Raw genomic sequence first — 18244 nt, 5'->3', positions numbered from 1 at the left:
AGATTTTTTTAGGAAGTGATATCTTAAAACTAACATTGGACCATGTATAACAACAGACAAGAGAATAGAGACATGAACATGAAGCTCTAAGCAGATGTAGTCTTCGGTTTAATGTCATAACGTCAGATGTAGTTTCAGATTGGTTATGGAAATTTTGATCAAACCTTTCATTTCCTGTTTTTGCTTCTGATGATGATTTATCTAACAAATAATATCTATTGGTGATTGGAAAATCTTTAAGACTTTGCATTTCTGGCATGACAGTCATAAAAAGAAAAAAACAGAGGCTATGATTTTATATTTGCATATCGGCATAATGCGAATGATCAGGATGTAACCGGTTTCACAATGATTATAAGATCAGCTGTAACTGTAAGTAGTTAAAAAACATGACCCATTAAGAAGTAATACGTTGTCAAATTGATGTGGCAGAAGATAAAATCACTTCAGGATAGGAATTTAGAAGAAAAGAATGGCTTTTTCCCATAATTTTTTCCCAATACAGAACGTCTATTTTCAATATTTATTTTCCTTTCATGTAAAAATCATCATGTTTACATTGTTTTCGAAGGAAATCAAAGCACATATGGTACAAAATACCACAATTTATTAACACATGAATACAAAACTGTGAGTGAGCAGTGAATGCATGATAATCCTTAACCCTGATCCATACCCATGTCTTTTGTGGCTTTCCATGGCCTGACCATATGAAGTTATTTACATTTCAATAAAAAAAAAAAAAGTTTTGAAAGTGAAAGAAAGGAAAACGGGTTAACATTTGAATGGAGCACATGTTGAATGCCTGAGAACATTTCTGATGCTAATGAGCACTTTGACACATTTGAAAAAAATCCAAAGTGCTCTTGGGGTGGTGTCAGGTTCTCCAATCTTGTATTAGCAGACACCTGGGGTGCAGTCGGCATTCCAATTCATCCCAGATGTGTTCAAGAGTAACGAGGTCATAGCTCTATGTCACTCAAGATCTTTCACTCCAACCCATGTAAACCGTATCTACATGAAGATGAAATTGTCCTACAAAAACATGTTTGAGTCTCCTAGTTTCTGTAAAGGAAAATCATAAATTTTTTTTTTTTTTTTTAACTCTGTAGTAATGATGCTAAATGATGGACAACACATTTATGACTATTTTTTCATCTTTTTGTTACTCCTCTCATCTCTAAAGGCATGCCTCCGTGTTTCTGGATGCTGGTCCAACCCGGATCGGTAGAGTGTACAAAAAAGCAGTCTTTAAGCAGTACACAAGTGAGAGTTTCTCTACCGAGATCCCTAAGCCAGATTGGCTGGGCTTCCTCGGACCTGTGATCCGTGCAGAAGTGGGTGATGTCATCATAGTTCACATGAAGAACTTTGCATCCCGCAATTATTCCATCCATCCTCATGGTGTCTTCTATGAAAAGGATTCTGAAGGTAGGGTTATTGTTTTTTAGCTAAAATGTTTTAATCAAACATAGAAGCTGTGGAATTGACTCCAAATGACTTGTTGTGCACAAACACACACATATATGAAATATGAGATTTGACTTTGGTAACCAGAAAAAAAAAATCTCTCAAACAAGTACCATCTATTGGACTTTTATTGTTGTTGTCATTTTTAGTGGACACAGTTCACTATAAAACACACGCTTTATTCCTCATTGGCTGTTATAATAACCTTTACTCTTCTGGGATTATGTTACACAAGATTTTGGAGTGTGCTTTGGAGATTGGTGCTCTTTCAGCTGTAGGAGGCCTGGGGTGCAGTCAGTATTCAAATTCATTCCAAAGGTGTTCATTAGGGATTTGATCAGTGATCTCTAGCAGACCACTACAGGTATTCCACTCCAACCAATGTAAACCATATCTTCATGGAGCTGTGCACAGGGGCATTGTCATGCTGGAACAGGATTGGGTCTCCTAGTTCAAGTGGAGGGAAAATTTGCACCATCCAACACCAAACTAAACAATAGTGTCTCTCTAAGTTTGTGGTAGGAGTTTGAGGAAGGACCATATATGGCTGAAAAGTCAAGTGTCCCAATAGTTTTGTCATATACATTGTTATAGTGTATATAAATCACCTAAATCTCAGATCTGCTTACTTTGCTAATTTACTTTAACCATCCCCGGGTCGTTAGGTCGACATCGTCACTTATCAGATCAGCAGAGTGTGTTTGAGTGCACGTCTGCATTTTGCTTGCCATGCAACAACCATATTTGATTAATTTTAAATAAGGTGTGACCAAAAGTAAGCGAGGCTAAGCATGAAGAAAAAGAGAAAAATCAGTTAGAGCACAACAAAGATCCTTGTTTGGAATTACAAGTTCTTTCATTGAATACCTTTTGTGCTTTTAGTGCTAATGTTTTTATATTGATCGTGCTTCCTCTCACAAAGTTCAGCTGATTTCTGTCGACTCATTTGTTATTTAAAAAAAGACAATGAATTGCTTTAAAAGTACATTTAAACAGGGATAGAACCAGTTTAGTAGTTCTATCCAATGTAAAAGGGGCATGAGAGTAAAGCCCTACAAGCTGCAGAATGCTTGAAAACATGAAATATTTTGAAAGTAAATTTAAGTGAAGGTCAGTCTGATTTCAAACGTGTATCTAACATTGTCTAATTATGCTCTATTATGCTGAATCTAATCTAATCTAATCTCATGCTCTATTAACTACTGTATCACTGTATCTTGCATGTATACACATGTTTGGCAGAAGAAGGACACTAATATATAAAATAATATAATACTATTTATAAAATATATAATATACCATTCATCTGCATTTGTGTAATAATTCCCCTTTTATTTGTCAGCATAAACAGTACAATGTGCAGTAAAATGCTATTAACTACTAACATAAAATTAACTACAAAATAGAAAGGATAAGACTTGGAGGCATTTTTTTGGAATTAGAAAAAAATGGAATTTACAATATATATTTATATTATATCAATATATATTATATATTAAAGTAAAATCAAAAATGCATTTTCTTTTATGAAGCAGAATTTACATTTCGGAAATCGAAAACAATATGACTCATTTTCGAGTACTCGTAAAAATTGTGCAAATTTATTTATAATCATATTGATAATAATAATTATTATTATTATTATTATGCAAAGTTGCCCAGAGGTCCTTTTTACCACAATAGACTTTTTAATAAAGTAAACTTTATTAAGACTTATAGACAGACTTCTAAGCTGCTTTATCATGTTTAAGAACTGCTGATTTTGCATGTTAGACAAAATAAATGGGTGACAGGTTAAAGGAAAATAACAGTTCCTGTGTTATTTGTGGGGGTCATCATTTGGATCTACTTGTCCGAGTAGAATCACTGCAAAGTTTTTTTTTTTTGCCTGTTCACCATTATCCTATGTACAAACATGTCTGTCCAAAAGAGAGAAGTAGGAAATGGTAGTAGCTTAGTGGTTAAAAAGGTCATGAGTTCCCATTTCCTGCTGGACACTCTCATGTGCCCAGCAACCCCACCCACACATACCCCACCAACCTGTATGTAGATGTGGTGTAGAAAAGGTTAAGTACTCCTATGTTAGACAGCTTTCTCTCCAAATAAGGGTATCTTTTTTTTGGAAGCATTCCCTCATAGCTTCTTCCAGAAACTTGTAAAATTTATGTCAAGCAACAGACAAAAGGTCTTCCCTCGTTATGCTGTATGTGTTTATGCTGCTTATGCTGTATATTTGTTCCATGTCTGGTTGTATATTTTTTATTTTGTTACAATAGTGAAACAGTGTGTCTATAGTGTGAAACATTGATGAAAATACATTACATAGAAAGTTACAGATATTGACCTACTTTGTCAGCTCCTATTGCAACATTTCACCTTGGCCGTTATGACAACAAAATCTTGTTGGCAGTGGTGCTAAAGTTCAATCCAGTCTGTAATTCCATAAAAGATTTCCAAAGCAGGGAATTTCAGTTTAAAGGGAGACTCCAACTTAGCCAAGAAGCATGTTTTAAAGGAATACCAAACAGAAAATCCAAACAACTGCCATTTCCTGGAAGTCATACAGCAGATATGTAGTATTACAAACACACCAAGAAAAGCTCAAGGCTGCAAAAATATGCATCTGGCACTCAGCTCAACAAAAGTAGTATGACACAACCCAGATCACATTTCACATTTCCAGTAAGCCAGGTTGTGGGTCTACGTTGTGGGGTTTTTAAGGTTAAGATCAATATTTACTTTACCCAGCTGATATAGGACACTCTGTAGCCAAGTAGATTCTCCCTAATCAATTTCACATGAAAGATTCATCACAAATGTGTCCAAGACTCCTGACTATGTTTTAAAGTTCCAGAAATGCATCGATTGAAACTTTGAGGAACCTTAAATATAGCACTAAGACTTTTAGAGCTTTTATTGATTATTGCATTAATGCAAGCATATTTCAGTAGGTATGAGTAGATATGAGATATCAGAAGAGTTCGGTGATAAATCTTTTTTACACATATTTATATTATATATAGTATTTTTTTTATACATATTCATAGTAAATTGCCAGTCCACAATTAGTTAAAGTTACAATCGAAAACCTGATGGGTTTAATAGTTATAATGAGAATTAAATTGGATGTACTGGAAAATTACTAGTAGTGCGTGTGAGTGTCTATTGTAATCTGTTGTTTTCTATTCGTGATACATTATGTCTTTAAGTGTAGTTGATACTATTAAGGACTAAAAAAAAGTGTAACCTCTACACTTGGTAACTTGTTGGTATCTACTGGATATCAGTAGGGACCATTAGGACATCTTTAAGCATCCAGACTTCAAAATGTAATATAGTGGAATTCTTTGGTCTGAGGATAATGATTTAATGATGTTCACCAACACATTATGTGCTGAAAACTATTGTGATGGTTATAATAGTATTATAATGGGGTACAACTTTATTTGTAGTGAAAACCATTAGAATTTGTGTGTAATATAGATAGATAGATAGATAGATAGATAGATAGATAGATAGATAGATAGATAGATAGATAGATAGATAGATAGACAGACAGACAGACAGACAGACAGACAGACAGACAGACAGACAGACAGATGATAGATAGATAGATAGATAGATAGATAGATAGATAGATAGATAGATAGATAGATAGATAGATAGATAGATAGATAGATAGATAGATAGATAGATAGAATGTCTTTTAACTGCATCATCAATGTTTAAAAACTCCTAAATAAATAGATGTAATATAGATTTTATATTTTATAAATCTGGATGTACTACTCTAAAGTCAACTCTAGGTCAACTCTAATCCTGTATAATAGCATAAAATCCTGCTTTTTTAAAACCCACGCTTGGTTGTTTTTTTTCGTCATGAAACTTTGTTTTCGACATGTACTGTATTATGTAACTGTTTTGACGGGGTTCCCTCTCACGGATGCAAGCGTACCTTCAGGGGTCTTTCTTTGAAGGGGATTCCTCTTTAGATCACGTGTGTTTAGCAGGTATTGGTTTCCTGTGAGAAAGCCTCAGCAATGTGTTGTTTAAAGACTTGTATATCTTCAACAAAAAATCATTCTATTTAAAAGATTTTAAATGTTAATAAATCGTGACCCATAGTCGTTGGGTTTTTTTTTTTGTATTGTTAAACTGAACAAATCTAGTTTGAATGAAGTTAAATTATGTGCATGGCTAGCTAATGCTATGCTAAGAGGTTTTCCCCCTACTGTGTAGCTTAAATCAAAATGCACAAACTTCCTTTTTCAAGTCTGTTTTTGTCTTGCCAGTTAATTCTAGTAATACTAGGAATGCATTTACATTCACAAAATGGTGTACTGTTTAGTCAAGATTCAACAAGCTAATAAAGTATGTCATGAGTGCTGCTTTGTTGTCGAAACCGTGAGTAGCCATGTAACTGTAACTTCCTAAGTTTGAATCGGAATTGTGAGTCCAGGAGGCCAAAAGCATTCACGTTCTCTAAATTACAGGAAGTTGCTTAACCTCAATGTTTGCTGTTTACCAGGCGCCCTGTATCCGGATAGAACATCTGGTCGGTATAAAAAAGATGATGCTGTGGGTCCTGGTGAATCCTATACATACACTTGGAAAGTGACTCAAGAGTTTGCACCAACCGAATCTGACCCCACCTGCCTGACCTGGATCTACCACTCCCATGTGGATGCACCTAGAGACATTGCATCAGGACTTATCGGGGTTCTTCTCACCTGCAATAAAGGTCAATTATAAGGATAAACTTACCCAAAAGCATATTAAAGACATAAACATACATGCTTTAACAGGTTATATGTCTATTTTTCTTCTATCAGGTACTCTGGACAACTCTGGAATTGGACGATCTGATGTGGATCAGGAATTCTTCCTGATGTTTAGTGTGGTAGATGAAAATCTGAGTTGGTATATGGATGCAAACATTCACAGGTTCAGTCCTGAGGCTGTGCATCTTAAAGATGATGAGGATTTTCAGGAGTCCAACCTCATGCACTGTAAGCAGTGTTTAATTCTTCGTTTTTTTTTTACAAAAGTGTTCTGTGTGAAGAACAGTGTATAGATTAGAAAGGTTAAAGATGAGTAAATACTTTCGGTTTATTGTGGGAAATTTTTAGTTTACCACAGAACAATGAAAACAAGATGGTTTCACTTTCCTAAACGTTTCTTTTCTCTTTCTTCAGCAATCAACGGTTACGTTTATGGTAACCTCCCACCGTTAAAAGTCTGCCTCGGACGCACCGTGTCTTGGCATCTGTTTGGCATCGGCAACGAAGTAGATATTCATTCTGCCTACTTTCATGGGCACACCCTGCTCGAGCGCGGTCACCGCACTGATGTGCTCAGCCTATTTCCTGCCACTTTTGTCACAGCAAAAATGGTTCCCATGACAACAGGAAAGTGGATGTTAAGTTGCCAGGTTAATGACCATATGCAAGGTATTACTTTAAATTGTCTTTAAATATATTTAAATGACTTATGAATTCACTTTTTCCCCCTTATTTTAAAATAAGTGTAGTTTAGTGTAAAGCAGTGACATGATCTATATCAGTATCTTTTCAATGCTTCAAATATACAATATCTGGATTCAGATCTAAAGCTGAGGTGTGGAATAACTTTTGCAAATCATGCAATATTTTTTTTATTTGTCCTGCAGACTTTATATCTGTATCAATGAGCATTTAAATGTGTGTAAAATATGCGTGTTTATGTGAAAGTACATGTTTTTAACATGTATGTACACAGAACATCACCTTACCCCACTTTTCCTTTCTTTCTGTTCGTCGTTCATGACGAGTAGCAGGTATGCAGGGCTTCTATAATGTGTCTGTGTGTGAGAAGGGCGATACTGCACCCACAGCGCCTCCTGGCCGTGAGAGACATTTCTTCATTGCTGCTCAGGAGGAGATTTGGAATTACGCCCCCTCTGGAATTAACAGTTTCACAAATGAACTGCTGGATAAGGAAGGAAGGTGACTATATATAGTTATTTTGTGATCACACAACCATCACTATTCTTTATGCAATTACACAGTCATACGCAAGACACGGTCTCAAACAAAACAGTCATGTATGGTTTCTGTTTTTCTTTCTGCAGTGATGCTGCTGAATTCTTCACCAAAACGGAAGGCAGGCTGGGTGGGAGTTACTGGAAAGTCAGATACATTGCATACAATGATGATACATTTACCACTAAGCTTGAACGGCATGGCTCAGAACATCATCTCGGCTTTCTAGGTAAATGAAAATTATTTTGTGCATATACACTATATGGACAAAAGATTTAGGAGGCATTTTACAGAAGGTTTTTTGTCTTATTTTCTCATGATCTTGCCATTTTTTTTGTGATTACGATTATTTTTGTGATCTCGACATAGGTGTTTTCTGATCATGGCTTAATCTTCTCGTGATCTCGACTTTACAAAAGTTGTTTTCTCGCTCAGCAGTATTAAATTTTTCTGTGGATTCAGCGTAAGAGCATGTTCTCGAGCAGCGGTTCTTAAACCTTTTCACATCCTTAAACCTACAATTTTACTGAAACATTTTAGATTGTACCAAAAACAAATTAATTTGTACAATGGCGGAACATCAATTCTGTTTGTAGTCTTATTTCCCTGATCTTGAATATACAACATTTTTTTTCTACATTTCATAAAATACACTTGTACATCAACAGAGGTTTTTCAGCATGGTGTGCTTGGTTCTTTTATTTGATTTTTTTTTCCAGTTTTATTTTTTAATTCATCATAGTTTACATAGGCTGACAATCCTGACATATTGATAAAATAATTTTTTCTAATAATTTTCTAATTTAGATTCTAGAATTTCTGTGCCCTAGCGACATCTGGTGGCCCCACAGGGGACCGCAGCCCATTTTGAGAAAGCTGTTCTAGAAGCAGCTCCGTTGCAGAATCGTAATGACCGTATTCGCTTTTACTTTGATCAGGGACTCGCTGAATCTTCTTTCAATACTCATAAAACAGGAATAGCAAAACTCCTTTTAATCCAGGATCTTCATCAACTACGAGTCCCAAACCTGTTCCAGCATAACAGTGCCCCTGGGAACAAAGCCAGCTCCATGATGATATGCTTAACATGTGTTGGAGTAGAAGATCTTGAGTTGCCTGTTATAGAGCTCTGACCTCATTCCTACTGAATATTTTTGTGATGAAATAAAACGCTGACTGCACCCCAGACCTCGTCACCCCACATCAGTACCTGGAAACATCCTTGCGGATGAATAAGCACAAATTTTCCAACAAGCACACTCAAAAATCTATTGGAACATCTTCCCAGAAGAAGGAAGGTTATTAATGACGACTAAATGTGTAATGGGATATTCAAAAAAGCGAATACAAACCTTATGATCAGCTGTCCACAAACATCTGTTCCTATAGTGTGACTGTTTAAGGGCCTACAATTGCATTTTTAACTAAACCAATATATCGTCTGAGTTTATGTGTTTAGCTGCCATGTGATATTCCATAAAAATCATCTCTTGGATTAAGCATGTGTTAGCCATTAATAGCTGGTGCTCTGAAATAAAGTGAGTGGATATTGGTAAAGCCTGTAAGAAAAAGAAAATGTTTAGTAAGTAATTACACAGAAAATTTTATTCTTCATTTATAATGTAAATAAATCGTTATAAATGATAGTGTTCTAGTAACGTTCTACAATGTGTGTGTTCTAGTAACGTTCGTACAATGACAAATGTAAATGTGGCAAGATCTATTTTTTAAATATCGTGTTCATATCTTGGAGTCACTCTCTTGACATCTTTCCCGACATCCGTAGGTCCAGTCATTCGAGGGGAACCTGGAGATGTCATTGTAGTAACCTTTCGGAATATGGCATCACATAACTTCAGCTTGCAGCCTCATGGTCTGTCGTATGATAAAGTTTATGAAGGGGCCTTGTATCAAGATGGTAAGATCTGGTTTTCCATATAAAAATTACATTGTGCATTGGGGTGTGACCCCGATTAGTTGTAGAGTTGATGCTTCGTTAGAAATCCGATTCAACTACTAATCTCACAGTCTAATCTCCGCAGAGGTGCTATGAAACGAGGATCGTGCCATTTTGGTTTTATGGGGGTGTTCAATGTGTCTATTCATTAGAGTTAAACATTGTTGAGCTGTGTGGTGATGATCAAATTCAAAATATAGTCCTGAGTCATTGTAGCAGACTGTTCACATTAATTAGAGTACAAATCCATCCTCTAAGTTCTTGTGTTACTCCGTAATTTTACGAATCCCCGGTCATCCCCAGTAATCAGTGTTATTCAATTACCGGTCATGATGTTCTAAGGTCAGAATGTTATGCCTGGTTGATGTATATAAGGACATCTTTGGAAAAGTGTAGACATCTAACTTATTTTTTGACCTTTACAGGTTCTCTAAAAGCAGGGGCCATGGTGGCACCAGATCAGACATTTACATATAAATGGCGGGTGCTAGAAGGCCCCTCGCCCAGTGACCCACCCTGCTTGTCGTACCTGTACTTCTCGGCTACAGATTCCGTTCATGACACCATCTCTGGTTTGGTGGGACCGCTGCAGGTGTGCAAGAAAGGAGTCCTGGATGAGAGCGGTCGGCAGGTACTCCCCCCCTACACTCTCTCACACACACACACACACACACACACACACACACACACACACACACACAGTAATCGTTTTTGTTTGTGTGTAGCATATAGGGCACGAGGTGCAGAAAGAGTTTTTTCTCCTCTTCACCGTGATAGATGAAAATGAAAGTTGGTACTTGCAGAAGAATATTGAGCAGTTTGGCAGTGATGCGTCAGACACCGAAAGCCAGATATTTCAGGAAAGCAACAAAATGCATTGTAAGTACTGCTGCCAGATATACCAGTGTGTACCAGATATAATTATGAAAAGCGTGACGGTACTACACGCAGTAGTAAGTGGTTATTACTGATTACTATGACCAGTCCAGAGAGCATAATCAAGATGGCGGACAACAGTGTTAGCGCGTGCCTGGAACAGTGTGTGGTGATAAAGTTTCTTGTGAACGAAGGCATTAAACTTGCAGATATCTACAGAAGACTTCAAGCACAGTACGAAGAGTAAAACACTCAGCTGCAGTGAGGTGTAACTATTTCACAGATGTCCCTCAGTGACGATCCTATTTATGCTGGTTCCAAGCCCACAGCAGTCATTCCTGTAAACAAGTGGAACGCCTGATCCTGCATAACATACGCCCCGAATCTTTCCGTGGGAACGGTGAACACAATCCTTCAGCAGGCTGTCCTAGGAGCTTTCAGACATAACGGCAAACCCTTCTATGCCGAATCTTCCCAGGCATTGGTTAAACGCTGGGATAAGGGTAAAAATGTAGCAGGGGAGAATATAAAAAGACAAACGCAGTTTCCACTCCTTGCAATTTGTTCTTTTATTTAAAAAAGTCCAGTTTGACACCCCTCATTTAATAATATACTGCATAGATCTGTATTTGATCTGTTAGTATGAAAATGCAGAGCTTCTGTTACTCTGTTTAACCCATTCCTGTGTGTTTTTCCTGTAGGTGTAAATGGTTTCATGTATGGGAACCTTCCTGGCCTTGATTTGTGTGAAGGGGACCATGTTGTGTGGCACATGCTCGGCTTGGGCACAGAAGTGGATCTCCACGGTGTTTATTTCCAGGGAAACACGTTTCAGCGGGGCGGCACTACGCATGACACACTAAGCCTGTTCCCTCACACCAGCGTCACTGTCTCAATGGTACCAGACAACGACGGTAATCTAGTAATCGTCTTCTACATTTGCTTTATGCTTAACGCAAGTTATCGTCTTTACTAACGAAAAATCAATTATATATATATATATATATATATATATATATATATATATATATATATATATATATATATATATATTTTATTTTTTTTTTTTTTTTTTTTTTCACACCAGTACTGAGAAACCAGGTGTGAAAAAATTAGCACACCCTTCCTACTTCTACCATCTTTCACTGTTTTTAACATCCAGGTGTTGAACTAATGCACTTTAGCAATTCATCTATAAAACAGTTTATGACTTTGTACATTGACAGGTGTTTTTGGACTGAGCTGCCGTACAACCGATCACTACAGAGGTGGTATGCGTCAAAAGTACACAGTCAAACGCTGCACCGCGAGCCAAAAGCCTGGATTGGACGTCACTACCTTCCAACCTGATGTGTATTTCTACTTGGCTGCCGAAGAAGTGGTGTGGAACTACGCCCCAGACCGGACATGGGAGTTCGAGAAACATCACATGACTCTACGTGACAGGTCTGTGTTGGTGACTGGTGTTACTTTACGGTCTAAAAACACCGCAAATAGTGTGTCACACATTTGTACACGTTTATTTGATATTTGTCTGTTTTTGCCTCTCCTTCTCAGCCCTGGAAAAGTTTTCCTCGAAAAGTCAAAGTTCCGGATTGGCCCTGAATATACAAAGGTAGTCTACCGCCAGTACACAGATGATACCTTTACAAAAGAGAAGCCCAGAGGTCCTGATGAAGAGCATCTTGGCATTCTGGGTACAATACACAAGTTTTAATTCCTAACTTTAGAAGAGTCCATGCAGCTGCAGTCTGTATTATTAAGGTTTAATATGTATTGTGTTGTTTTTTTTGCAGGTCCTATTCTCAGGGTGGAGGTTGGCGAGAAGGTCCAGGTTGTGTTTAAGAACAAAGCCGAAAGGCCATATTCAATTCACGCTCATGGTGTAAAGGCCAGTGAGCAACATCTATCACCTGTTTCTCCAGGTACATGAAAGACCACTATTACTGATGACCAATGATATTCTCGCATCGGTGTGGTTTATTCTGGAATGTACATTACATGCTTAATAATATTGTGTGTGTTCTAGGTAATGTTATGAGATATAACTGGACTATCAGTTCACAACCTGGAAGAACTGAGCCCAACTGCATAACCTTTGCATACTACTCATCAGCGGACTTCCCCAAGGTACAGTGCACTCTGCTTAAGATCTGCTTTGCGTCTGAAGCTGTGCTAATTTGTTGTTTAAACATGTGCAATCTTTTCATTAAAAGGAAAACAATGCATGTTGACCTTTATCTGATTGTTGTGTCTGGTGGACTGGGACAGGATCTGGCAAGTGGTTTGGTTGGACCATTGATAGTGTGCCGTAAAGGGACTCTAGACAAATCCAGACGGAGGAAGGATGTTGACAAAGAATTCGCACTGCTATTCATGGTGTTCGATGAAAATGAATCATGGTATCTAAATAAAAATATAGAAAAATACCTGAACGTGGACCCAACAACTGTAGACGTACACGAAGATGAATTTCTAGAGAGTAACATGATGCATGGTTAGTTATTTTATTCAATTAAATGTATTTTTTAGTAACGGTGCAAAAGAGTTTTGTAAAGCTAATAAAATCCTTTTTTTTTTCATGTTCTGATCAGGTATCAATGGAAAGCTGTATGCTAACCTGCATGGTTTGACAATGCAGCAGGGAGATCGGACCGAGTGGTATTTAATGGGGCTGGGGAACGAGATTGATATGCATACAGTACACTTTCATGCTCAGAGCTTCATATACAAGGTATACACTTGTATACATTTTTTTAACACCCACTAACAGATGCCATTATGAAGAGATAATCAGTGTTATAATGTCACAATATTATGCGTGATTGGTGTATATATTTATATTTAGAGTTTTTTTGTATACTTTACAACGTTTTACAATGTCCACTCTATAATTTCATATGAATCGTTTCCTTTTCTCTCAGACGGATTTCCCCCACAGAGCCGACGTATATGACTTGTTCCCCGGGACATTTAAAACTATAGAACTGGTTGCTGGAACTCCTGGAACGTGGCTCCTTCACTGCCACGTGACGGACCACATCCATGCCGGCATGGAGACAACCTTTACTATCAACGGTAAGATTTGCAAACACATTGGATGTACTTTTAATGTATTTTTGTTCGGGGAAATATTTCTTAGAAGATTATGTTATTAATGTTATAGTGTTATTATTGGAGATTTCAGATTTGTAATGATAGATACAGAAATATTTAATTCAAGCAATAGCTTAAAGTTGGCTAATGAAAATGGACTAGCTGATTTCTGGAAGTAAGCCAAGGATTGGAAGCCCCCTGACTAACACCCTTGTGGCTGAATCTGCAAAATCTTTACAAAAACAATGCAAAATCTAGTGGAACATCTTCCCCTAAGATTGGATGTGATTAAATTGGGAATAAATATGGAATGGGACGTTCAAAAAGCACATCCCCTGGTCAGGTGTCCACAAGCTTTTGACCATACCTATAAAAAACATTAGTGCTCATATTATAATAATTACTGACATTTATTTATTTTTTATTATTACTTTATTCCCATCCTAATACAACTACAGATTTCCAAACAGGAAAATCACTTTAATAAATGACAGGTTAATTTGTCTACAATATTCTATCAAATTAATGAAATACTTCTCTCTTTTCCCTTGGTTACTTACATGCATAGAAATGTTTTTCAAATCCATTGTTTCTTTCAGGCTGTACATGTTTGCGGAGTTTTTCACAGCTGCTACTACTAATCACAGTGACCATCTGGCTCCAGTGACTCAGAAGAGACGTTTGAGCAACCATTCAGCATAAACTGCCCTCCAAACATGTGGTTTCAATGTGGACAAGTGGGAGGCAGAAAAGTACACTATACATAAATGCACTAGACATGATGCTATTTAATGAACAATTCATGTTCTTTTTAAGGACAAATCGCCGAGCTGGCAAAGACAAGGGACTTCTTGAGAATGCCTTACATCCATTACTCCTATGCATGCATACAGTTGTCGATTTTTTGTAATGAACGAGAGGAAGAATGAACAATGGCAGAGCTGGGAAATCATTTCAGAGAGAGGAAATGAAAGAAATGAATTTTTTTTTACAAACACCGAAATAATTAAGGAAGAACAACTAAAATTGCTGTGATTTTGATTGCCAAACTTTCATATACCATGTTCTCATTCACTGAACCTAACATGCTTAGAGTTTATTTAAAGTATTGAGCCAGTAAGACCAATTCAAACCCCTAAGTGTTGCACATAAGCAGTATATGCATTACATCTAAGAGTTTGATATGTAACTTTGTTGTTTGCTTGGGTTTTTATTTTCATCTTTGGATATACAGCGCGTTACTTTTCAAGCTCAAATCAAATTTGCACATCTTTAAGTACTTGCTTTGTTGTTAAAAAAAAAAAGGAAGTACTCTACAATAAACTTTATTTACTATACAGTACAGTATGTTCTAAATATGTTCCATTCACAACACCCATTGAACACCTTTGGAATGAATGTGAACACTGACTGCACTCAGGCCTAATGCCCTTGTGTCTGAATAAATCTCACACAAAACTCCACAAGCACACTCCAAAATCTAGTGGAACATCTAGAGGTTATTATAAACAGCAAATGACTACTAAATGTGGAATGGGATGTTTATAAAGCACATATGAATCTTATCTTTTGTCTATTTAGTGTTAGATTACACGTGTTAAAGCACCATCAATGCTGTGCATCAAGTATCAATGTCTCAGGTATATCATTGATAATGTCCAATGTGATGATGAAAAGGAGAGAAAAAATAAATAAAGAAAATGTACATGTACCAATGTGTAGACGTTTCCTAAAGCAATTTGGGGTAGATTCTGCTCTTACTGTGCAGGAGATTGGCTGTATATTTTCCCAAGACCAGGCAACCCCAACTTCTGGTAATTTATTTTAATATAATAAGAAAAGGTGATTTTTTTTTATTTTTTTTTTTAGAATTTAATAAGACAGTTTTAGGTAATAAAATAATCTGGCTATTTTTTTGTTGTTGCATTAAATGGTTTGTTTTACTTGCACATGTTTCTAGAAGATGGAACGAGATAAGAGAACAGAGAAAATCCTCACATACAGTTTGGATAATTTTGAATAAAATGTATAATAAGTAAAAAATAAATTAATGTTTTGGTATAACAAGAGGTCAAAGTATCTAGTCTACACCACCAGACATAACATTCTGACCACATACCTAATATTGTGCTGGGAGCTCGTCTGTTGGATCGGAATGCGGACCACACGGATCAGCACTTGTGGTTGAATAAGCAAAAATCTTTACAAGCACAGTCCAGAATTTAGTAGAACATCTTCCTAGGAGAGTGGATGTTATCATAACAGAAAATGGGGCCTAAACATGGAATGGGATTTGAAGAAATTATGTTGCTACAGAAAATGTTGGAAATAAATGCAATTAAATGAGACCTGACCACCTGTCAACTCAACATTTTTATTAATTATGTAATGTGTTTATAAAATCTAATAAAAGCATTAATTAATTACAATTAAAACAGGGATTGTTATTGTTAATCAGCAAGACACACACTGAAAAATCTATCAAACTGCCAAATCAATAATGGATTAGGCTTTTATTCTCCTCCAAAATAAATTATTACATTTAGCTAATTTTACCACAGACCAGGGCCTACTATATATAAATTCACCATAATTCAAGGTATTTATGTCATAAAGTGTACTTTTAAAAATGCAAGAGACACATATACACATATACATATACACTCTATCTTTAATTTAGACATTTTAGATCTTATAGTAGCTGCTTGTTGAGGAGTAAATGGGGGATTTCTCCTTTGAACAAATGTACTTATGCTGGGTTTTTTCTTTCTGTAAAATAAAAATAAAAATAAAACAATTGAGTATGCAAGGTACAACGTGTAAATCAACATTTGTATTGTTTTAAAAAAAAAAATCTAAATAAAATATTATACAACATTGAATTGACAATTTGTCTAAAACAATACCGATATTTTGTTCATTTATGAAGATATAATTATAATTATAATAATGATAAGATTAAACTATTTTAAATAATTAAATCCATTGCATAGACAGTCATTATCTTAACTTGGTAAAAAAAAAAAAAATCTAAATATGAGCATGTGCAGGAGTTACATGATTATGTTCTTAAAGTGCTGGTTGTTTTGTTTTTTTTTGCATAAAATTGTCTTGCTTTTTCGTTAATAATAATCTGTCAGTTTAGTCAAATTTGCCATTTACTATAATATTTCACATTTCACATTTTCATTTTTACAATTTACAGTACAGAGGTATGAGTAGGTGTTGCGGATGATCAATAGATGTCGCTGTTTACAAATAAATACTTTGGAACTTAGTCTCGCTTTCCCGCTATTGTATTAGTCATTTAAACTATTCAGCTTTGTTTGTTACATTTGCAAACATCACCTCTATGCTTTGGCCTCAGTTTAGACAAAGATGAGTCATTAATTGAGCAAAGCTGTAATGTCTCGCAAACTTGGTCAGACAGAAAAAACCTTAACACCCAAAACACACACAAAAAAAAAAACGACTTTAGGAATAAAATGTTCTCGTGCTGTATTTAGACACAAATATCCAAGCAATCAGCACACTAGAGTTGTTCAAGTTGCTGGAGACTCATTTCATTGAGGTGGGAGGAAATGTTTGGTATGAATGTGCATTTTGTGGAAGTAAGATTCAAATCAGGAACTAATTGAATACTGAGGACATGTAAAATGGCAGGAAAAGTCAAACAAATGAGCCTCTAAAATCTCAAACTTAAACAGTGGTATTATTTAGTTTTAAATAAATCAAATCAAATCAAAATGAAAAAAAGAGCTCCCACTATTAGACCGTTTCTATGATTGATTTCTCTACTTTTTAATTGTTTCATTTAATCTTAGATTTCTTTTTAATGCTAATGACGCCTGCCTTCCTTCCTTCTCCCTTTGTTTCCTTAGGGTGCAAAAGAAGATATGGCATGTGCTAGCTTTAAATAACCTGCCTGGCAGGTGCAGACAATCCAGGTAGATCAACAAGGAAGATTCTGGGATTCCGAGTTTTCCTGAACGGCAGCGTCACTGTGTGCCCCTGCCGCCCTCTGCCGGCTGACCGGAGTAAAGCACGTTCTCTTACAGTGACCGTTAAAGAAAACTCTCCCAAAAATGACAGACACCTGCACTCTGACGAGAACTAACTTGCATCTGAATGGATAAGTAGATCATCCTGGTGGATGGTCACTAAAAATCAGGACCATGCTTCCACATAATCTTTCAAGAGATATTCAAGAGCTATTACCAGACTCATGCAGCACACCCACTAATCAGGAGATATTGTATCACGTTTATCACATTGCATTGGCAACATCTTAACCTTAAGCACCACATTTGCAAATTTTTTAAAATAAAGTTTAAATAAACAAGGGTTTATAAAGTTGCATAAAAGAATGTTTAAGTTTATTGCCTATAATTTTGTTGTTTATAACTGTAAGTTTATCCCCAATGAGCGAGCCAGTGGTGACTATGGCAAGGAAAAACTCCCTGAGATGGCATGAGGAAGAAACTATTCTCAAAAAGAAATCAGTACTCATATGGGTGGCACCGTTTTTCATTGTAGCAGACTATTACTATTAATTACAGTCCAAATCCAAGTTCTTGATTTGCTCAATAACTTCATGGATCTTTAGGCTGTTGATGTGGAAACATTCTCAGCTGCACATAGTGGTCTGCAATTAAAGAGAACTCCAGAGGAAAGGTGTTGGGATGAATCATGCAGATATGAAGAGAAGAAAAGGACAGGAGCACTGGTCACTGGTACCTCAGGAGCATGATTTACTCTACAGAGAGGGAAACAAAGAGAGAGAGAGGGAGAGAAGAAAAATGACAGGAGAGAGAAATAAGGATTG

At 36.4% G+C, this 18244-nt stretch overlaps 1 protein-coding gene across 1 annotated transcript in view; it reads left to right on the top strand.

Moving 5' to 3' along the window:
- The window catches only part of LOC310719427 (ferroxidase HEPHL1-like), a 16523-nt gene extending 1385 nt beyond the window's left edge, over positions 1-15138 (top strand). The window contains exons 2-19 of the mRNA XM_083529126.1: positions 1187-1431; positions 5999-6211; positions 6303-6479; positions 6666-6920; positions 7283-7454; positions 7580-7719; positions 9277-9408; positions 9873-10078; positions 10173-10326; positions 11025-11237; positions 11550-11769; positions 11881-12020; positions 12120-12248; positions 12353-12453; positions 12595-12820; positions 12918-13057; positions 13248-13401; positions 14019-15138. Coding sequence (XP_083385252.1) covers positions 1187-1431; positions 5999-6211; positions 6303-6479; positions 6666-6920; positions 7283-7454; positions 7580-7719; positions 9277-9408; positions 9873-10078; positions 10173-10326; positions 11025-11237; positions 11550-11769; positions 11881-12020; positions 12120-12248; positions 12353-12453; positions 12595-12820; positions 12918-13057; positions 13248-13401; positions 14019-14086 — 3085 coding nt within the window. The 3' untranslated portion in view covers positions 14087-15138. The remainder of the gene's footprint in view (positions 1-1186; positions 1432-5998; positions 6212-6302; positions 6480-6665; positions 6921-7282; positions 7455-7579; positions 7720-9276; positions 9409-9872; positions 10079-10172; positions 10327-11024; positions 11238-11549; positions 11770-11880; positions 12021-12119; positions 12249-12352; positions 12454-12594; positions 12821-12917; positions 13058-13247; positions 13402-14018) is intronic.
- Positions 15139-18244: the final 3106 nt, after the last annotated feature.

The sequence above is a fragment of the Silurus aristotelis genome (genome assembly GCF_946808225.1).
Source record: "Silurus aristotelis genome assembly, chromosome: 25".
Classification (NCBI taxonomy): domain Eukaryota; kingdom Metazoa; phylum Chordata; class Actinopteri; order Siluriformes; family Siluridae; genus Silurus; species Silurus aristotelis.
This window is presented reverse-complemented; position numbering and strand designations above follow the sequence as displayed.